Raw genomic sequence first — 21353 nt, 5'->3', positions numbered from 1 at the left:
GGTGATGGTTTGCCGCCACCCAATTTCCGTGAACTCGAAGACAAGCTTTGCAAGACTCCCATTGATGACACTACGCCCGTTGACGACACTAGACGGACGTCCTTTTTCATGACTTCCTTTTCTCGGCGCGGCATGAGAAGGCTACGAACCTATTCCGATACTCAATGCTGGCGAAGGCGAAGACACCACTGCAATACTGGCTGTCGGATGGTGTCCAATGGCCAAATCTGCAGCCTGTAGCACTCAAGCTGTTCTCGATGGCAACATCTAGCGCTGCATCGGAACGCTACTTGTCCACAGTGGCGTTCATCCATTCAAAGCTTCGTAACCCACTTAGCGGGCATCGGTTAAAAAGCTCGTCTACATTAACAGCAACATGAGCGCCTTTCGCGATATGCAGACCGCGGAGTACTATTCCTCGGATGAAGGAGGCGACCCCAACAAAAGTGATTAATAAAACAAAACAAAAAACTTGTCCGAAAATCGGTTCTCTTATGTTAAACCAAACACCCGAGAAGTTCGCAAAAAATGTTTTTTTTTTCACCCTTGGGTACAGACAAGGTGGAGACCAAAATACTCATTGGAGTAATGACGGACAATTCATCAATTAGACAAATAGATGCGGTTGCGTTAAAGTTTTGGATATTCTCGTATATTTTAAGTGAAATATAAGCCCTTGTAATTAAGGCACATTCAACAGCTGATCTAATAATCATGATATGTCACTGACGAATCTGAAAAAGTTGCTAGCCTGATATGGCAGAGATACACAAGTGAGTGAGATATCAGTGAAGGCTCAGCTAAAGAGCCTGTGAGGTCCTAGCATGCGAGTGAAGCCGATTAAGGCCTGATGAACACATCAGCAACGACTAAGAGATAAATTTTGCATGAATTGATGCTTGTGATCGCAGGTTCAATGCCGATGTCGTGAACTAAAAAGCAGCTTATGTATCGAAACTAATGACTGTCGGACTTTCACTTTTCTTATTCAATTTTCCTCTTTAGGCTTATGCACCCCTCGCACTTTGCCACATTGAAACCACCATCTTAAAAATCAAAAGCACTTTGTATTAAGATCATGTCTTCCTTTCCGGCGGACACGCCGCTCTTTTCTTGTTCTTTTCGGCCAATCGTTCGCTCTAACCCGTCACTGTCGTATCTCACAAACGTCTTGTCGCTAGCCACAATCAAAGACTCCCTACAATTTCGTCGCGTTGTTACTTGCACGCGGCGAGAGTAACTACGTCGTTCGCAAAGAGACAGAAGCTTCAAGACAGAACGAAAACGACCGCCTCGAGCATCAGTACCAAGAAGCTTGCCAAGATTCATGTCGGGAAAGCCGCGTGTCGAGATGGCGCCGTCTAGTGCACTGCCGTCGTATGACCGCTTCCAGCGGTACACTGCCGCGCCCGTGGACGAAGCGCATCTAAGCATTGCGCAGCGGCTGGTCTTAGAAAACAAGAAGCGCGCACAGATATCGGCTCGTCGTCGCAACACCACAGAAGTTGTAGCCTCGCTACAGCACACACCGGTGGAGTTGGGTGCGCACATCTGGGTCCCGGACCGAGAGCGCGTGTGGCGCGTCGTGGAGATTGTGCGCTACGAGCCTTCGGAAGACCCGGAGAAGGGTATGATTCTGACACTAAATGGCAAGTTTGGCCAAGAAAAACTCGACATGCGTGACATTGGTGACCTGTACAAAGTAAATCCTCGCGTAGTGGACGACATGACGGGTCTGTACTACATCCACGAGGCCGGCATTCTTGAGAATCTCTGCGTGCGCTCTAAGATGGACAATCTACGACCGTATACACTCATGGCCAATGTACTGATTGCCGTGAACCCGCTGGTGCGCACAGTAGAGCCGAAAGTGACGGACTACATCAAGACGCAAATGGGAGATCGCCCACCCCACCCGTACGCCATCGCTGAGGTAGCTTTCCAGCAAATGGCGTTGCGCACTCCCGCTCAATGCCAATCAATTGTCATCTCTGGAGAATCAGGAGCTGGGAAAACCGAGACGTCAAAGATTGTGCTACGATACTTGACGTCACGGGAACACTTGGCTATTGCAGCCAGCAAAGGCAAAAGTGCTCAGCAGGATATTGCGCTGGAATTGGACAAGCGACTGTGGGACACAAACCCCATTCTTGAAGCATTTGGAAATGCCAAGACGCTGCGTAATCACAATTCCTCACGCTTTGGTAAATTCATGAAGCTGCAATTCAAATCTGGTGACAATACACTTACGGGTGCATTTGTCGAGACGTACTTGCTCGAAAAATTCCGAGTCGTGGCGCAAATTCCAGGCGAACGCAATTTCCATATTTTTTACTTTTTGCTATCAGGAGCCAACCAAGCCTTGGCTAAAGAGTTGAAATTGGAATCGGTGAATAATTTTGCTTACTTGAACCAAAGTGGCTGTGTATCAGATCCGAATGTGGACGATGAGATTTTGTTTGATGAAGTCGCAAGCGCACTTGGGTCTGTGAATATCGACGCTGCGCTCCAGAAACAAGTGTGGACGGTGCTATCGGGTTTGTTACATTTAGGCAATATTCGGCTGATTAACCGTGAAACAGCCGAAGGCGACGCTGGAGAAGTGACTTTAGAGGCGAAAAAGTACGTGGCTTCGTGCGGGGAGCTACTCGGCGTGGACAGCGCGAACTTATTACATGTTATCACAACGCGCGAGATCTCAACGCGGACGGAAAACTTTACAATCAAGCGGACTGCAAAAGAAGGAAGCTACGTGCGTGATGCTATTGCTAAGTCCATCTACAATCACTTATTCAAGTGGATCTTGGTGAAAATTAATAGCTCGCTTGGCCACGGCGACAACTCACTACCATTTATTGGTGTACTGGATATCTTTGGATTTGAGTCATTTGAGGAGAATGACTTTGAACAATTGCTGATCAATTACGCCAACGAAGCCCTGCAAGCTACATTTAATCAGCAAGTATTTATTGCAGAGCAGGAATTGTTTGCTGCAGAAGGAATTGAAGTTGGCAAGATTATTTGGCCTGACAATCGCGAATGCATCGACTTGATTTCTCAAAAGCCAAACGGTATTCTGCCGCTATTGGACCAGGAAGCCAGGATGCCTAATCCGACAGACGCTAAATGGAATGCCACACTTCACAAGACACACGCGGCCCATTCGCATTTTTTACCGCCTCATGAGAAGGACAAGAAGTACGAATTTATTGTTAAACACTTTGCAACGCGTGTGCCGTATACTATTGGCAACTTTATTGACAAGAATAACGATACGATTCCAAAGGATCTCGAAGATTTTGTCACCTCTAGTAAATCTTCGCTCATTAAGGAACTCTTTTCGGCTAATTTAGACCGGGGGGCTATGAACCAGCATAAACAGAGTGTCTCGGCGAAATTTTGCGACCAAATGCGGGAACTTACGGATACGCTTAACGCAACACGCTGTAACTTTATTCGGTGTATCAAGCCCAACCCGACAATGTCTCCAGGAGTTTTTGACCACGGGTATGTCGTGGATCAATTACGTTGCTCGGGCATGCTCGCGACATGTGAGCTGCTTAAAGTGGGGCTTCCAACTCGTGTGGCTTACGAGGAGATCTGCCGTATCTACAAACCTGTCCTGCCACCGTCAGTCACACCAATGTTTAATGCATACAATGACCGTACGTTTACGGAGGCTGTGCTGTGGTCGTTCCGTGTTGAAAATGATGCCTATCGACTTGGACGGACCAAGGTGTTTTTCAAAACGGGCAAGATTGCTCTGCTGGACGCGCTGCTAAAGGTTGACATGAAGAAAATGGGACCGTGGATTGTCGCACGTCTCCGCAAGTGGCTTGCACGTCGTCGTTGGCGTTACGCTTTGGCAAAAGTGCTTGCACAGCGCGCGTTCTTATGGTTACTGGAAGACACTAGACGACGCAAGGCCGCTGTCGTTAAGATGCAGGCGGTGATGCGTATGTACGCCGTTCGCAAGCACTTTGTCCGACAGCGTAATGCGCACCGCCATAGAATGCGCCGGAAATTTTTGGCTCAAAAGCACTGGAAGATGGCTATTGGAGGTGTCCTTGCTTCAAACGCGTTTAAAAAGCTCTTAGAGCAAACTCGGGAGCGCATGTCGGCAAAAAATGCCGAGCAGAATGTGGCAGCAGTGAAGATTCAGTCAATTGTCCGTGGTAAGTTTGGCCGCAAACTGGCAGAAAAGCGTCGTGCGCAGGTAGAAGACGAAAAGATGCGAAAGCGGCTAATGGAGGAAGCTGCTCGCATTCAAGCAGAGAAAAAAAATTCGGCCAAGAAACGTTGGCTGACGGCGTATTACACCATTCAAGCGCAACGTCACTTTGTGCAACGCCTGCACCATATTCGCAAAGCCCGTTTAGCTGTAGAAGAGGCCCGACGACTTGCTGCCGAGCAGGAGAAATTGCGAATTCAGCGGGAGGAAGAAGAGCGCCAACGCCGCATTCAAGAGGAAGAAGATGAGCGAGAACGTCAACGCCAGCTGGAGCTGCGACGTGCTGCCGCAGCAACCGCGATTCAGCATGCCTACCGTCGGTCTGTCGGCCGCGAAGAGGCCAAGCGCCAAGCGGCTGTGGAGCGTGCGCAGGCTGCCTCTTTAGCTGCCGCCTTGGCTGCTCAGGATGCCGCTGCTGCTGCTCAAGATGCGTCTCTAGCACACGATGCCGAGGCTGCTGCTTTGCGAAAGCTAAATGCCTACGATGATGCCCAGCGCAAGGCAGCTCTAGCTGGTACACTGGGTACGGCTCCTGCACTCGGTGCGCCTGGTATCCTTGGTGCTGCTGGAAGTGGACCTGCCATGCTGGGATCGGTGCAGCCACTGCAAGCATCGGCTGGTCAGGCTGGCCAGATTGGCGCGATTGGCTCGATGGGTGTTGCTGGTGCAATGGTGGGTCAGGAGTCACTACAGAACGCTGACATGAGTTGGGTGGCTGGCGACAATGCAAAGATTGAGGGCGAAGCTGTCGCGGGGGATGCTCTGCGCCAAGAGCAGCTTGCTCAGGCTGGTCGCGACCTGTTTGGTGAAGGTGGAGAGGCTCCTGCTGGTCCAGTAATGTCAGCTGATGATGAGAATCTCATTAACCCGGTGGAAAAGATTCAAGATTTTCCTACCGGTCCTCCAATTCCGTACAAAGGAGGTATTTTGACGTGTACAATGCTGGGCCACCGCAAGCAACAGGACCAGAATTGGGGCGATGAGTATACCGAGTATGTGCTTCGTGTAACGTGGGGCCGTGATATTCTGGAGCAATCGAAAACCGCTTGGCTTGTAGGTGGTCGATACAATGACTTTAATGCGCTTCATCAGGAGCTAAAAGCCGCAGCTTCTGGACGACGTGGCAAGCGTGCTCCATGGTTTCCTCGTTTTCCCAAGCGCCACCCCTTTTCGTCAATGATGGGCAAGAATCAAGAGGAAAAGTTTATCATTAAGCGTGAAAAGGAAATGAACCGCTACATGACTCAAGTGTTGACGCAGATGCCGGATGCACTGCTGAATATTCACTTGGACCGTTTTTTAAACCTCACGCTCCGTACGCAAGACATTTGCGAGCGTGAGGCATATGCTGAGGCCCGCAAGCGCTGGGAAGAGGAAGAGCGCGAAGCGTTGGCTAATGCTGCCGACGCGGAGCCTTTGAACGATGCTGACTTGCAAGAGGTGGAGCAGCTCGTGCACCAATTGCTGCAAAAGATTATTTACGCTGCTGGTGACGTCCGCCAGGACACTGAGTTGCAGGAAATGATCCACGCTGTCAAGGTCTTGCAACCACGCGTAGCCGCGTCGGCGCAAATCGGTGGCAAAGTGAACGTTGAGCTCATCCCGCTAGCCATGCAGCTCCAGGACGACATCCAAGACGCTTTTGCCCAGTACAACGATACGCTCCTAGCGCTTCGACTAGGCCAGGACCTTAACTAATCGTCTCAGTTGGCGGTGATTTAGTTTGTCGTGTCTGACATTAGTTTCAAACATCTTGTGCATATTTGCTTTGGCGGTGCTCGAGCCAGAGATTTAAAGACTACATCCATTTGTTTCACTTTTACAATCCTTTCTGCTCCTTTAATGGGCCAGTATATCCTTTTGCTACAAGAAACATTTCCGTTGACTCTGGTCGCGACGATGGTGGCTTCATGGCTTTGACAACATGAAATGCCGCCTTTAACTCGGCTCGAAACTCTTCAGAACCGTCGCATCGCAGGATTTTGGTCGCAAAGTTGCCACCCGGTCGGAGGTAAAGTTCAGCCATCTTTAAAGCGTTATAGCATAGTCGCAATTGATGCTGACTGTCCGCAAGGAACGTGCCTGAGAAGGACGGAGCCATGTCACTAAGTACGACGTCAGCCTTGCGGCCCTTTAAGGCTTCGCTTAATTTTTCACGGATACTTGACTGCCGAAAATCTCCTATCACGATGACCGCTCCCTTTACGGGGTCAAACGACTTTAAATCCACGGCCACAACTCGCGGTGGGCCTTCTGTGTTGTTAAGCTTGAAAGCTGTCGCCTCTACCGCCACTTGAGTCCAGCCGCCAGGAGCGGCACCTAAGTCTAGCACCACATCGCCACGATGAAGAAGCTTGAAGCGCTGCCGTGTATAGATATAATAAACAAATCGTTGCCGCATGTAATTACTACTGGAGACGTACGTCGTTAAGCTCGCGCAGTTTAAGGGCTGCACGCGAGCGTAGCCCTTCCCTTTTAGCCTGCTTCACCGCAGGATCGCTCCACTGCCGACGTACCCAACGAGCGCTGGCATTTGACTTGCCCCTGAGGCTTTTTATGGCACGCAAAGGAGCGCAGTGGCAAGTGAGAGCCGAACACGAACGCACATACAGGCTACTCATTAAGTCGAATAAATGATATACCCACGTAGTTCTTCATTTTCGGTAGCCACTGCATCATGTAGCCATCTTTTGTGAAACGGCGCCGGAAGTGATAATTAAGGAAGGGTTAATAATGCACGTTGTAGTCTAACTAAACATGATGAAGAAAAAGACATGCTGGCGCTAATTGTGGGAACAACTTTTAAATATAGGGTCGACGATGCAAGCGGTTATCGCTGATGGTACCGAACTTTCCTGTCTTTCGCTTCCAACTTGCATATAAGGAGAAGACATGGGATGCAACGCGGCGCTTGCTACTCGACTAAACAGCAAATATGAGATTGTTAAATTTTGGCTGCTTGTCGAAGACTTTTACAAGCTCGTGGCTAGCTTCAGAGGCCTTCTAAGACGCAGCGTAGAGCTCATTCAATAGTAAACTGCAAGACATCTCAGTAGAAAATACTCGGGCTCTAACAATTCGTCGAACGCAAAAATCAACGGGCATGCTATAATGTTTGAGAACGACGCAAGAAAAAAAAAAATTGTTTCACATTCTGCTTCAATAAGTGAGCAAAAGAACGTTTGTGCTTTACAAGACTCCTTAAGCTTAATGTTGTCTAGGTGCTAACGCTTCATCGCTGCTGCTCATGTAGAGCCTAATTTCACGATATATCTTTGACGTGTACTCTCGTATGGCTTGGTACCTCCTTATATTCTCTAAGATTTTGAAGCTGTAATGATGAAACAGCTACCGATGGGCTCTCAGCCTCTTCACTGCTAGTATCGCTGACAGACGCTTCTTTTTCTCTTACAACTTGAGCAAGTGGATGATGGTACAGATACATCGAGATGACTAAAATACCAAGCCCACACGCAAATTCTAGTGATGGTGAAAAGGAAAAGAAAATGATGGACAGTAGCGTAGTAAACATCATCGCCATCGAGTGTGAGTACACGCAGGCAATATTATCCAAATATTTAAGAATGCAAGCCATAAAGATACCGCCAATAGAATTCACAACGACAATGACCACTGTCCAGCAGCTGTAGCCGTAAAAGAAACCCCCGGACAACAACCGATTTCCATCCACCAGCATTAGTCCCAGTGCATTAAACAGCACACCGAAGCCATACATTTGCACACTTTGCCACAAGAATGGACAATCCGCTTGCCGCTTCAGTGCCCACTCAGCAAACACGCTCGCACATGACGACAACGTCAGGCCAATCAGAGCAATTGACAAACCAAAAACTAAACTCTGTGAGTCGTCGGACGCGTTACTGCCAATCTGTCGAAAGCGGTCAGATTGGCTGGTCAAAACTCCTAAAATCAGCAAAATGATTGCTAATACGTGCAACTCCGACAGCGGTTGCTTCAGCACATAGCGGAATAATATGGCGGTTAAAAGAATCTTAAGATTCCAGAGCACTGAGACCGTTGCTGCGTCCACATAGCGCAGTACAATGTATGTGAGATTGCCTTCCACTGCATTCAACAGTGCAGGCACTGCGTAGAAATAGCTCTTTTTTAATTGAAGAGGACCGGGAATAGATGTCTTCGTCACAACAATGGCTCCAAGCATAGATGCGAGCTTGAGCACCTCGATTAAGAATGTAACTGTGATGCTGCTGTATGGTACAAGACCGCCAACCTTAGATGCGATAATGCACAAATTCCCGGAACACAGAAAAATTGCAGCCACCACCATCAGTGCCAGTGTCCATTTGACTTCCATTTGTAAAATGCGAAAAGTTTCGGTGTCGGATCATCCCGTTAGACAACGAATTTTTGATTGAATGATTTTCACATAGCTGATGTTTCCTTCGATGCATTGACATAATTACTAAACTTACAATTTCAAGTTGGCATACAAGCTGTCACTATCGGCATTATTTAATTCTCCTAAAGCTTAAGCGTTCTGACATTGCAAACTACCATCAAGAAGAGTCTTTGCATTAAATGTTGCTTCGCATAGACTCTTAAGATTTCGCCATTAAATAGACTTCAGTATTGAATTCTTTCCGTTAAACAGTCGTGAACGCAAGGTCCCATCTGAATTTTCATCGGAACAAATTTGCGTCACTAAATCTATTCTCTCAGTTTAATAGAGAATTTTACCAATTTTCGATCGGAAAAATATACTAGCTAAGTGACTCTAGGTAGTCCGAAATGGCATTCTCACGAATTGCGAAAGCTGAGTCGTCAATTAAACGTTCGTAAGCCTCTAAATGCAAGATTAGAAAATTTGGGGAAGCAAGACCTGATCATGCCCCAATGTCAATTTGTCCAAGAAAATTTTGTTTTGGAGTAGTAACGTGGGATTGGGAATTGTCTGCAAGGCAATCGCATGCCCATCAAGTAATTGATCAACACGCTACTGGCCGATAATCGTCAACGCCAATCTTCGTCTTCGATCCTTTTCCTTCTCTGAAATTACTGCAATCTAGACATCGGCGTCATTGATGATCTGCAGCGATTCTTATCACCAAATCGAGACAAGAGCTTTGCCGTTTTCAGTGTGTTGAAATTATACATTATATTAAATTTGATAGCATTCACACAATAATTACAAACAGAATTTGCTCGAACTGTCGATCACGCACGCAGTAATCCTTCGCCGATAAAATATCGATAAATAGTAACATTTTTATAAAATTAATGAAATTGTGAAGCGTTGTCTTATCATGGTAGCAGAGAAGCCCACATAGATGAAAATATTAGCTGCCTGCCTTGTAGAGTTAGACGCGGAAACAATTGCCTTTCAGCTTTGGCCTAATGTATCGTTTGAAGCGACACAATAAATAAATACTGCTAAGAAGAATTTATTTGATGGTCAATGCGCTTCTAAAGATTCCTGCATCTCATAACACGATTGATATCAGGCACAAGTACGCTGCTCCATGTATGACAGCAGGGTTAGCCCCAACATGTTCATTCATGCGTGTTCTGCCCATTCTGTACGGTTCTTGTTCAGGAAATATCCGAAAAGGCTTTTTTCCTTAGGCACAAATGGCTCGATAATACTAATCCTTGCTCTAAGATATACTTATTTGGTGGCTTTGCTAAGCTAAGGGCAAGCGCCAAGATGTGGTAGACCAAACCTTTGATGAAGAGGCTGCTGAGCGCTTACATAATATCATTAGCCCATTCATGACGGTCGTGAGAAGGCTAAGCCATCGCTCATGACATCGTATGCAGAAATACCCACAACCTATAACTAATTTTGTGCAATTTGTATCGCAAGGACATTGTCGCTGAGACACGATAGTAAGAGCAAAGTGGGTGGCATTCGTCCTGACACGCGTGCATGAGGCTATATAATTCATTATTGATGCCCTCACAGCCTGCCACTTGGAATGTATTGCAACGCTTTATCTAGTCAGAAAGTAGCCAATAATAAATTCATATCCCTTTCTTTTCATTAGTTTTTGCGTTCTGATCTATAAAGACACTCTTGAAGCACGCGTTAAAAATCCGTTCCGCGCCCTGAAAATACGGGAATTGGAGCCACATCATTATCAAAAGCTTCATGTGATAAAATAGTGGTAGCCACCCGATCTCTCGACCGATTGCGGTCAGTAGGTAGTCAACTGTCACGGCTACGCTGAAATACGCAAGCCACCATTCGTAGCGTCGAGTTCGTTTTTCGGCTAGCACACCAATCGTGACATAAGCGGGAAAACCAAAGCCCATAAAGGAACAGCCTCGGGACGCAACAAAGCCTGGCGTAAACATAAAAACCAGTCCGAAAAGCGCCGGGCCCTGTGACCACAAGTCTTTTGCTAAGTACACATATTGCTCTGGCACCACACGAAACGAAACTAGCATGCGGATAAGGAAATTCGTCTTCTCTTCGGCCTTTGCGTTGACAGTGGCTTCACATTCATGAAGTCGATTGGCGTATGGGCTGATAAGTGGACTAAGCAGCGTGTATAGAGCAATGTCACCTCGAGTAAATGGAGAGTGCATCCAAATGAGAAATACGTTGCAAAAGTGAAGTGGCACGACAAAAAAATTCGCTATAAAGGCCGGCAAGCAGAGCTTCATCATGCCGACCACACAAACGGCTACCGACCATGTAACCCAATACTTAAGACACGCTTCGTACGCCCTCCATTCGTAGTTTGGAATAGTAATTTTCTCAAACTTTTTCATCAGTTTACTTGTCTTTCCTGGTGTCGCCTCGATTCGTTGAGGGCATAGTCGCTTGCGTCTTATAACTCCAATCGAGCGTACCAAAGGGTACCCCACAGAAAATAATCCAAAGAGTGCTTCACTGCCTAGTATATCCATCGAAATTTTTGGTAGCCAATACAGAAACTCGTAGCTTAGTGCAAAGAATAGAATGTGAGGCAACAGAATGGCAACGACGCGCCATTTAGCGCTTAAACTGGCAACAAATGCTCGGTATCTTAGCTCAAGCAATCTTCTCGTGCGAACGTACTGCACTCTCGCTTTGTGCACGTATCCTTGGCGAATACAGATGACTATGAAAAGCACTGAACTAGCCATAAATGCCTGATGCAACGGGTCCATCTCGCTCACATAGTTTGCAGCCATCTTAGTGGCTGTAAGCACGTGTGGCAGCGCTGCTTCGCCTACCAACATCAGCGCTTGCATTATGGGCACTGCCACTAACAAAAGGAAGATGCCCCAGCACTTAAAGCACTGAAACGTGACCACGATAGCGTCTTCTAGTGCAGAGCCGATAACACCCCAGTCTGGGTTTCTAGTGAAGAGCAGAGTGATGTCTGAGATGTTAAGCGCTTTTGAGGGCATCATATGGTCCATCCATGTGCTTGCCACCAGTGCGTCCTATCAAAAAGTTCATTACCTAAATTCGAGAAACCAAATCATTTTGCAATGTACGTACAGTGAGAACAGGAACGGAATCTTCAGTCTCGGGACTTGATAAGTTCTCGTGAAGCTGAGTTTGTGCCTTGATGAATTGAATGGAGGCTATTAGAGCTCCAGCGGCGGACACGAGCCTAAGCATAATCGAGAAACGATGTTAAATTCGCGCATTGACACTGAAGCGAGGGAAATTGTTATCTGACACACGTCGCAGATCATCTGTACTCCAAAGGATTATTCCGGATTGTCAAAACTGTGCATCTTCTAACCGCGCTGTAAAGAGGTCAAGCAAATCGCTACTTAACCTTAGTGTCATCGCGCAAATAATAGTTAGTGAGTAGTGAACGAATTACCGAGGTAATACATAATGGCTGAGGAGATGCAACCTCAGAAATGTGATCAAGAACAAAAGCAACACAACGTGACTCCTGAGCACAAGCAGAAGCACAAGGTAAGATCATCGCGGTGACTTAAGTGTTATATATGCTAATCAACGTGCTGTTGAATCTACAGTTATGGAAGAAAGCGCTCGCTGACACCTTGCAAAAGATTCAAAATGAGCGTCAGTGTGTGTCACCCGACAGAAGCCAGCTCACGTCTCTCGCGGACGTGGTGCAAGCTGTAGCAGCCTTTGACCACAAGGGCCATATCCGCATGAACTTTGATGAAAGGCATTCAGAGAATGGTATCAAAGATCCATCTGATGAGTTAAAGCGTTGTGATGACCACTTAAATCGCACAGAACAGAGCACAAAACAGAGCACAGAACATGGCAAATTTCACGTGCCCCCCTTGTCCGTCTGCATCATGGTTGTGGGCACTCACGGGGATGTGCAACCGTTTATTGCAATCGCAAAGAAACTAATCTCCGACGGTCATCGTGTGCGACTGGCAACTCATGCAGTCTACCGAGACTTCGTCACGAGTCATGGCATCGAGTTCTATCCGCTGGCAGGGGACCCTAAAGAGCTGTCAGCTTACATGGTCAAAACAGGGGGCCATTTGATCCCTTTAAACCTGGAAACACTTCAGAAAGACGTACCTCGAAACATACAAATGATCGAGGAGATCCTATTCTCAACATGGCCAGCTGTGTCCGAGCCAGACCCAAATGGCGGAGGACCTGGCGTTGTCGGCAAAAAGTTTCGAGCACAAGCCATCATTTCAAATCCTGTCACGTACGGTCATATTCATGTAGCCGAACGCCTTGGCGTACCGCTTCATATCATGTTTCCGCAGCCGTGGGTGCCAACAGTGGCGTTCCCACATCCGCTTTCGAACATTCTATACACTGGCAAAGCCAAGACCGTGAATTATCTGTCCTACAAAATGGTCGATCTCCTAATGTGGCAGGGCACACAAAAAATGGTCAACGCATTTCGTAGCGATACGCTGCAGCTAAGCAAGATTCGCGAACGAGACGGCGGGCGCAATATCCTACTAGACCTCGAAATACCTCATGCGTTTTTGTGGAGTCCTCGCCTTGTTCCTAAACCAGAGGATTGGAGCGATATTTATGATGTTGTTGGGACAATTCAGCTAAATGGTCTGACCTCCTCATACACACCTTCGCCAAAACTTGAGGCTTTTTTAAATGACGGTCCTAAGCCAATTTTTGTAGGCTTTGGATCGATGATACTTCAAAATCCAAAGGATGTTACTAAAATGATTATTGAAGCCGCAGAGGTGGCGCGTGTTCGTGTATTAATTCAGTCAGGTTGGAGTCATATGGCAGAAAATGTCATGATTCCGAATAATATTTTCGTTCTTGGAAGCTGTCCACATGAATGGCTCATGGAAAGAGTGTCGGCAGTAGTGCATCACGGTGGAGCAGGCACCACAGCAGCTGGGCTGCTTGCTGGAAAACCGACATTCGTCGTGCCTTTTTTTGGAGACCAGCCGTTTTGGGGGCGCGTTGTCTTTGAGGCTAAGGTCGGTATCGAGCCTTGCCCAATATCACAATTAACAACTGAAAAACTCCAGGTTGCTTTTGAGGCATTGGAAAGCCCGCAGCTTCGAAAACGTGCGTCCGCAATGCGCGAACTTTTAAAACGGGAAGATGGCGTTAGTGAAGCTTTAAAAAGCTTTTATCGCCATTTACCTCTGCATCGAATGCGTTGTAATCTTGACTGTGGAAGAGCTGCAATAGTGTGGAGTCAGAAAGACAAAATTAGGCTGTGCGATGAGTGTGGGTCTGTGGTTGTGTCTCGTCCTGAAAACTCCCTTGATGATATTGTGGAGTGTAAGTACATTAATTATTCGGCTAGTGGACCTAAAAATATTCTTGAAGGCGCATGTGCTGGAGTAGGCGCATTTGCTCATGTCTTTGCATCGGGTCTAAAAGACGTGGTTGTTAAGCCTGCGGAAGGATATAGTGAAGAAGGAGCGAAGGGCGCTATTATTGGTCTGGCGAAAGGATTAAGCGGATTACTTATTAGTCCTTTTAAAGGTACGGTAATGTTTGCTGACAATCTTGCAAGTGGAGTCAACAATAACATTCGTGAAGGCGAAGAAATGAAAAAGAGCGCAACAATTACGGACAAAGCAAAGATTCTTAATGTCATTAATGCGAAAGTAGATGGATATAGTGACGGTAATGCTTTACCGTCTACACAGGTTACTATTCAGTTGACGCTTGAGGAAAAAAGCAAGCTAATCGAAAGATTTACGGCACTCATGGATAAACAAACCGTTCAAGATGACGATGAGCATAAACTTTCAAAAGACGCTCCATCGAACGCGGTATGCATGGAAAACACTGAAGAAGCTGCACATTTCGTTGCCTCTTCCAAAAAAGCTGCAAATAATGAAAGTGTCACTTTCAACATTCCTTCTGCTAGCGCTGAAAAGGTTGCTGACCTACTACTAAACGACAATGCTCGTAAAGTAAAGGACGAGATTTGCTTTAAAAAGAAAGGTAAAATAAATGATCGCCTGGCTCGTAAAGTGCGGCCAAGGATGAATATTGTCATGCTGACAACCGGCACGTGGGAAGAAAGTGTCCAGCAATATGTTGCAATTGGGCTGCGACTCAAAGCGGATGGGCACCGTGTGCGAATCGCGACTAGCGGCGGTTTCCGGGAGCGTATCCTCGGTGCTGGCTTAGAGTTTTACCCACTTGGAGGCAATGCTAAAACAACAGAAAGCTTCATGCAGTACTTACATCAACAAAATCAACAACAGCCGCAGCACAAATCCCATTTGATAAATTATGCTCACAGCGCGTTAAATCACTGGCGCGAATCGCCTATTCCAATGGATGATTTACGCGACCTCGTGTTTTCGCTATGGCCGGCATGTGTTGATGACGATCTTTTGGAAGCAAAGAGTCCTTTTCGTGCAGACGCTATCATTGCGCACCCTTGTCTGTTTGGGCAGACCATCGTGGCTGAGCGTCTAGGTATACCATTGCACTGCTTCAGTTGCAATCCACATTCGCGAACACAGGCGTTTCCCCATCAAATCAGTCCGAATATGAAGCTATACCGACCGCATCGATATGTACCTACAAATGCGGCTTCGTATGATGTGATGGATACGATGCTGTGGAATAGCTTGCATGATATTCTAGATGAATTTCGTTCCTCTCTGAATTTAATTGGTAGAAGTATTGCGAACAATTTGCTTGCAGAGTGGCGCATCCCACATACATATCTATGGAATTCTGCAATTCTTCCAAAGCCTCACGATTGGGGTAGTGAAATATCAATTGTCGGCTTCGTTGAATTACAAGAGAGCGAAATTCAAGACCCTGACATAGATGCTATCGAACAAGAGCTTCTTTCATTCGTTTCGAGCTCTACTAGGAAACCGCTCATTTACTTTGGGTTTCAGTGTGGTGACTGGAATACACATCGCGTACAAAATCTAGTATCAACTCTTGAGTTGGCTGCTCGAAAGGCCAACGTTCAAGTTGTGTTTCAAGGTTACGAAAACAGTAACAAAAATGCCGCACTTTTCGTCAGTGGTAACGACGCTGTCTTTGAAATTGATCAGAATTTTCCTATTAAACGAATACTTCCGCACGTACATGCCACTGTGCACTGGGGAGATCCTTCAATCACATCAATGTGCTTGGCAGCTGCAAAAGTTGCTTGTGTGGTCCCGCGAAACTTAATTCAGCGGATGTGGGGCCAAGCGATAGTTCTTTCCGGAGCAGGTGTTGAACCGTTGGAAGTGGATGCGTTGACACTATCCAATCTCGTTCATGTCTTTCGTGTGCTAATGGACCCTAAGCTTGCTCACAGCGCAAAGCGTCTTGCCTTGACATTTTCGTCACCCGATGCAATTGAAGCTGCAGTTAATACATTTTACAGTCAGTTGCCACTGACGAGAATGACTTGCGATCTGGATCCAGCACGAATTGCTAATGTCTATGACTCGCTACATAATTTAAAGTTGTCGTATGCAGCGCAACTAGTCGTGCGTCAGATCACGAAAAATGCAGGCAATGCAAATGGCTTGAAGTACAAGCCTTTAAAATATTCCCAGCACCACTTGCCACAACCTTCGTTACGCGAAGTAGAGCTGCTTCACTCGACTTCTTCAAAAAATTCTAGCCAGCAGCCGAAAACAAAAGTTTTATACACTTACGATCGTGCTAATGAAGAAAATGCGGCAAGCACCGACATAAAAAGCGATTTGTTTGCTTCAGGTTGTGGTATTCGTAAAAATCGCACGCAACTTTGCCGTGCGCAGTCTTTGGCTTTGAACGCTGTGGAAACGCTACTATCCTTGAAGTTTTCTAAAGATCAGGGCCTGAAGGTCAACGTCAAGTACGAAGAATTGCTAATGAGGCGCAAGTTATCTACCAATTCTTTGTCCTTAGAAGCTTAATCTTTATCAAAACATTTATATTGTACCTAACCAAATATATGTATCAGCGTTTATCTTGCCGCTACAAGAAATTTATTTCCTTTTTCTCACTAATTCTTGCAGCTACCATACACCGTCCTCGAAGACGCAGGGTCAGTAAAGCCCCAAACTCTCGCTCACCATGTAAGCGATCAAAAGCATTCATTGCAAATAGATGTCACGAGAATATATGAAATTTTACAATCTAAGCTGCTATTCATTTGTGTTTTACAAAGTATTTTACCAATCACGGACTCAAAAAATGCTCGTCAAAGTGTCCAAATTTATAAGAATCTTCAAATTTTGGAATTCTTTACAGAAGCGACGTTTCATTTATGCGTAGATCTGAGCTCGTCTCCCCCCTACCTCTGCGCTCACATTACCCAGCTACTCAATTATCTCCACAAGCAGTTCTCAAATTTCCTCAGCTACAGGCATAGGCACCCTTAAAATATTTTTAATACGATCGAAAAACCATGCCAGGACCAGGTAAGGCAATAATCCTCTCGAAGAAGCCCGCCAACTCACTGCATATTTGTAGTCGCGTACTTGAATAACGCTAACGTGTGCCTCGATTACGTGGTCGGTGCTGAAAGTGCCGAAGAATTTGACGACGCAAAGTGCGTCGTTAAGCAGATCTGCTCGAAATGGTAAGATAGTATCCATATATTTGAAGAGAATTGAGCTTACTTTATACTGCTGGCTCGTGTCTGCCTCAACAGGAAGAATGCAAAGGATGCCGATATCTCGGTTGAAATTATTGGCGGCGGCATCACAAATCGTCTATATCGCCTTATTTGGGATAACAAGGTGCAGAGAGATTGTTCCGTGGGATTCTAAGCACTATTTATTTGTGCTGACAAACGCCTCCTGCAGTCGGTCCTTGTGCGAGTGTACGGTGACAATACTGAAATGTTTATTGACCGTAACATTGAGAACAGTGCGTTTCTTGATCTTTTCAAATTTTGGTATCGAAGCAATAATTTTTGTGTTGCAGAGGTATTTGCTTTGCTGTCCGAACGCAAATTTGCTCCCATATATTACGGCTGCTTTACAAATGGACGCATTGAAGGATGGCTGGACGCAAGACCGCTTAAGCCGGAAGATATGGGCCAGACCGAACCCATTAATTATTTAAGGATGATTGCCCGTGAGCTGGGTACGATGCACATTATGGAGATCCCAGGAGATCGTGCGCCTGTATTGTGGACCAAAATGAATTGCTTTGAAAAGCTGGCGATTCAAAGTGACCTAAAAGATAAATTCCAGAACAAGACGCTTGAGAAGATAGACCTTGCAAGATTACATCAGAAGATGCAGTGGCTCATGTCCGTGCTACCTTCGGCCCTGAATTGCAATGGCAGGGATCTTATATACAATCTCAACACGGACGAGACTACGAAACAGGCTTTAGCATTTGCATCAGATGTTGTATTCTCCCACAACGACTTGCTGAGCGGAAACATCTTGCACAACAAAGAGTGGAACCGCGTGCAAATCATCGACTATGAATACGGAGGCTACAATTTTCGCGGCTTTGACTTTGCCAATCATTTTTGTGAGAATTGTGGCTTTGAGTTGGATTTGGCCTTGTATCCGAGCGTTGAAAAACAAATGGCGTTTTTTAAGGGGTATATGAGCACAGCGGCACCCGAATTGCTGGCTCAACTGGAGGCCAACAATGAGTTAAACGCATTCTTGCGTGCGTTAAATGGAGTTGTCAGCCGCTATGCGCTCGCATCGCACCTATTATGGGGCTACTGGGCCCTTGTTCAGACTGTTCACTCCAAGATCGACTTTGACTTTCTCCAGTACGCAGCAAAGCGCTTTGATGCATTTGACAAACAGCGCGAGCTTTTTTGTGAATTTACCAAGTAGTACGTCACAACAGCCATTTGCCTTAAAAGTTCCAATTATAGAACACTAATGTGGTCATTGTAAAGTTTCAAGTAATAAACTGCTGCCTTACATTCGAATCAGTACCTTAAAAACCGTGCACACACCTATCCACGGCAGCGAAGCTCCGCCTTTACCAGTCCAATCAAGAGTTTTTTTTCAAATCGAATAATACAATAACACTAATTAACGCTTGCGTTTTACATCGCCTGAGGTTTCAAGGCTCATGTCGAATGCAGGTAGGTTTTCAAGAGATGTAGAGTCGCTTGTCTTCTTGAAATAGCGGTTGATAATCACCACCGGCTTGTCTGGTAACGTGAGTGTGAGCTCCACATGCATTCGGCCGCGCGGGTCAAGTGTGCGGATATCTGTGAGTATGCCACGGAAACTTGCGAGCTGCGTGACAGTTTCAATTTGCGACGCGTTGCCTGTGACTGTAATGAGATTGTTCTTCACATTGACTTCCTGACCAAACTTGAGTTGCTTGGTCTCAGTAAATATGCGCGTGCGACGTGTAATCATAAAGTCTCCCGGCGTCTGGCTGATAATAACCATGAGATCCAGCTTGTCTGCAGCTTGTCGAGCGATGAGCGGCAGTCCCATAGCCTCCAGGTAATCATTAGTTGAGTCGGAGTCCTCTCGGTCAAGCGACCAGCGGCCGGATAATTGCAAAGCACCTTCCCCCGCTGTGTTGGAAACAATTGTCGCAGTGCTGGCGTTAGGAAGGACCACACTGCTTCCAACCATGGGTAATGTGGGTTTGTAGGCTGCGCTGCGGACGTGGCTCAGATTCCTCTGGTTCAGCTGGCTCATTCCTGCTAAACTTACGGCATTGGAAGCGCTCATACGTGGCGGAATCGCCATAGAGTTACCTACTACACTGATGGCGTTGGCCGCATGCAGGTTGGAGGCCTTTTTCATGGTTGCAATGAAATTGTTTTCGAAGAACATTAATGCTGATTGTTACACAATTTATTTCTTTGATTATTTCGACAACTCTCTTTTCACCCAACTTTAATAAATTTCAATCAAGCATATTTTTCTATAAAATACATCCGAGGATTTTATTTTTTCTTACGACAGATAGAGAAGCTTTAAAACTCTTGATATTTAAAGACTCTAGACCAATCAAATACAAAACAGACGTAGAACATGAAATCATTCAACCAATCATCACTTTCTTCAATTAAATAAGAATAATATTTTAAACGGCAACCAATCGAACTAGACATTTTGCTAATTAGTTGACAAATTGAAGATAAGATTATTTGAATCAAAAAAAGTTACTTATAAATAAAAGTTAGTTAATACAAGCATTTTTGAAACATACCCGTTGTGCACATGGATTGTACGAAATGTATTCGGGTACATGTTAAAAATTAGGGAATAAAAAAACTATACCAAAATAATTAATGATTAAAAAATATACCAAATAATAAAAAATAAAAAAATACCAAAATAATAAATAAATAAAAAAATACACGCATGTATAGTATACGTAATAGTATACACAAGCTTGGGACTATGAAGAAATATGATTGAAGGCGTTGCTATTTAGCTTTACTATAGAACGAAGAAAATTAAAAACTTGTCTTAAATTATTCGCATTAATTTTGATACATGTATTCTGTTTTTGTGGAGAGGAAAACCAGTTTTGGATGAATAACCTCTAATTATCACGCACTATGTACTAGAGAAAACGAAGCATACAATCGTGCGTCCTTGCCCGGGCAAGTCCTACGATTATGACCAAATTGGTGGCACATTCCGCACTTCAAGTTTGGCGCTTTTCAATTCCTTCAGCTCCTTGTTGTAATGGCATCCGCTTCTTCTTTAGGCGCCCTCTTTTTTAGAATAGATGGAGCGTTGCGCACACCTCTTGTAAGGACAACTTTAAGCAGAATCGGCAATTTATTGTCTTCGGATCTTTCAGATAGGCGGTTGCATACGTTGATGATTTCCAGGATTTGTGGAAATACGTGACCAAGTCGGGCAATTGTTTGGAGTGCCTCAGAGCTAGTAGGGCATGAATGCAAGGCGATCAAAATCTTTTGAAGTGACCACACGAGCATCGTACAATTTTATCACAAAATTGAACTCCAAACTTCACCGGGATATTCCCCGATCCTGTACGAATTGTGACGATGAAGCAAAAGATCGAGCATTCATCAACTTCACCACATTTCGCAACGGCCAATGTTATATCCACCGTGCGCGATGCACATGGAGCTAGTACTCCCCACTCTCTCACTTTCTTGACGTTATCAGACCACTTGCATGCCACGTAGCGTTTGATTTCCATCAAGGAGTCGACGACTGGAAGACTCCGAATTCCTTTCAGCACGCTCTTTACATATTCCACGTTATTTGACGTCAAAGTGTTCTATCTTGGGCATGAAGAGTAAGCCGTTGACCATTTTCACGACCAACCTCCTGAAGCCACGCCGACGCACTGCTGTTCACACTTGCGATATTTGCTACCACCTTCTCGTACTCCACTGTTGTCCTTGAAAGAGCCAATATTCACGGCAATTTTTTTAAGGCCTTGGACTCGTATATCTTGTTAAAACTCATCATCAAATGGCGGAAGCAAAAGTGTGGGACGTGTAATGACGCCTGCATAGCTTTTATAAGTCTTTTGTCCTATCCTATATGACGAATGCTGGGGCTGGCTGTAGGTGGAAGAGTAAGAAATTCAAAAACCAGGTCCAGTTATCTTCGTTCTCCACCGATCCCAACTCCGATTATTTGGATCTCGTTGTTTCCGTTTCGAAAGCACGCTACAAGGAGAATTCCACCGACTCACGTCTTTATAGAGGTCCCGTCCACGGCTTTCCCACGCTCACTGTATGGCTTAAATGGTTGAAGACCTTCCCAAAAATGACACATAGCCGCTTAAATTTGTTATTTACGACAT

The 21353-nt window shown here is 45.6% G+C and overlaps 7 protein-coding genes across 7 annotated transcripts; 3 read left to right on the top strand and 4 right to left on the bottom strand.

Annotated features, from left to right (window-relative positions):
• Positions 1 to 1293: 1293 nt before the first annotated feature.
• Positions 1294 to 6869, bottom strand: CCR75_001827 (uncharacterized protein). The gene is made up of 2 exons (XM_067959928.1): positions 6655 to 6869; positions 1294 to 6593 (listed from the first exon to the last, which is right to left on the bottom strand). The coding sequence occupies exons 1-2, from the start codon at positions 6850 to 6852 to the stop codon at positions 6051 to 6053; spliced, it is 741 nt and encodes a 246-aa protein (XP_067815472.1). The 5' UTR covers positions 6853 to 6869; the 3' UTR covers positions 1294 to 6050.
• On the top strand, positions 1328 to 5929 carry CCR75_001828 (uncharacterized protein; the record flags this gene model as incomplete). The annotated part of the gene is made up of 1 exon (XM_067959929.1): positions 1328 to 5929. One exon carries the CDS (start codon positions 1328 to 1330, stop codon positions 5927 to 5929), a length of 4602 nt encoding a protein of 1533 aa, XP_067815465.1.
• Positions 6870 to 7493: 624 nt separating the features above from the next.
• CCR75_001829 (uncharacterized protein) lies at positions 7494 to 8567 on the bottom strand (the record flags this gene model as incomplete). Its single annotated transcript, XM_067959930.1, has 1 exon — positions 7494 to 8567. One exon carries the CDS (start codon positions 8565 to 8567, stop codon positions 7494 to 7496), a length of 1074 nt encoding a protein of 357 aa, XP_067815466.1.
• A 1325-nt stretch (positions 8568 to 9892) lies between these two features.
• On the bottom strand, positions 9893 to 11828 carry CCR75_001830 (uncharacterized protein; the record flags this gene model as incomplete). The annotated part of the gene is made up of 2 exons (XM_067959931.1): positions 9893 to 11647; positions 11706 to 11828. 2 exons carry the CDS (start codon positions 11826 to 11828, stop codon positions 10235 to 10237), a joined length of 1536 nt encoding a protein of 511 aa, XP_067815747.1. The 3' UTR covers positions 9893 to 10234.
• Positions 11829 to 12053: 225 nt separating this feature from the next.
• On the top strand, positions 12054 to 16522 carry CCR75_001831 (uncharacterized protein; the record flags this gene model as incomplete). Its single annotated transcript, XM_067959932.1, has 2 exons — positions 12054 to 12137; positions 12200 to 16522. The coding sequence occupies 2 exons, from the start codon at positions 12054 to 12056 to the stop codon at positions 16520 to 16522; spliced, it is 4407 nt and encodes a 1468-aa protein (XP_067815746.1).
• A 208-nt stretch (positions 16523 to 16730) lies between these two features.
• On the top strand, positions 16731 to 19469 carry CCR75_001832 (uncharacterized protein). Its single transcript, XM_067959933.1, has 5 exons — positions 16731 to 17029; positions 17082 to 17190; positions 17263 to 17350; positions 17417 to 17480; positions 17538 to 19469. Exons 1-5 carry the CDS (start codon positions 17017 to 17019, stop codon positions 18416 to 18418), a joined length of 1155 nt encoding a protein of 384 aa, XP_067815749.1. The 5' UTR covers positions 16731 to 17016; the 3' UTR covers positions 18419 to 19469.
• CCR75_001833 (uncharacterized protein) lies at positions 18623 to 19357 on the bottom strand (the record flags this gene model as incomplete). Its single annotated transcript, XM_067959934.1, has 1 exon — positions 18623 to 19357. One exon carries the CDS (start codon positions 19355 to 19357, stop codon positions 18623 to 18625), a length of 735 nt encoding a protein of 244 aa, XP_067815748.1.
• Positions 19470 to 21353: the final 1884 nt, after the last annotated feature.

Source organism: Bremia lactucae, linkage group LG8 (assembly GCF_004359215.1).
Source record: "Bremia lactucae strain SF5 linkage group LG8, whole genome shotgun sequence".
NCBI classification, from domain to species: domain Eukaryota; phylum Oomycota; class Peronosporomycetes; order Peronosporales; family Peronosporaceae; genus Bremia; species Bremia lactucae.
This window is presented reverse-complemented; position numbering and strand designations above follow the sequence as displayed.

Excerpts from the sequence above, each read along its gene's own strand:
- CCR75_001827 (XM_067959928.1), bottom strand. The coding sequence starts at position 6,852 with ATGAGTAGCCTGTATGTGCGTTCGTGTTCGGCTCTCACTTGCCACTGC. Across the intron at positions 6,594-6,654 it reads AACTGCGCGAGCTTAACGAC|CGCTTCAAGCTTCTTCATCG; the intron begins GTACGTCTCCAG and ends TATACACGGCAG.
- CCR75_001832 (XM_067959933.1), top strand. Across the intron at positions 17,191-17,262 it reads AAGCAGATCTGCTCGAAATG|GAAGAATGCAAAGGATGCCG; the intron begins GTAAGATAGTAT and ends CTGCCTCAACAG. Across the intron at positions 17,481-17,537 it reads TGACCGTAACATTGAGAACA|AGGTATTTGCTTTGCTGTCC; the intron begins GTGCGTTTCTTG and ends TTTGTGTTGCAG.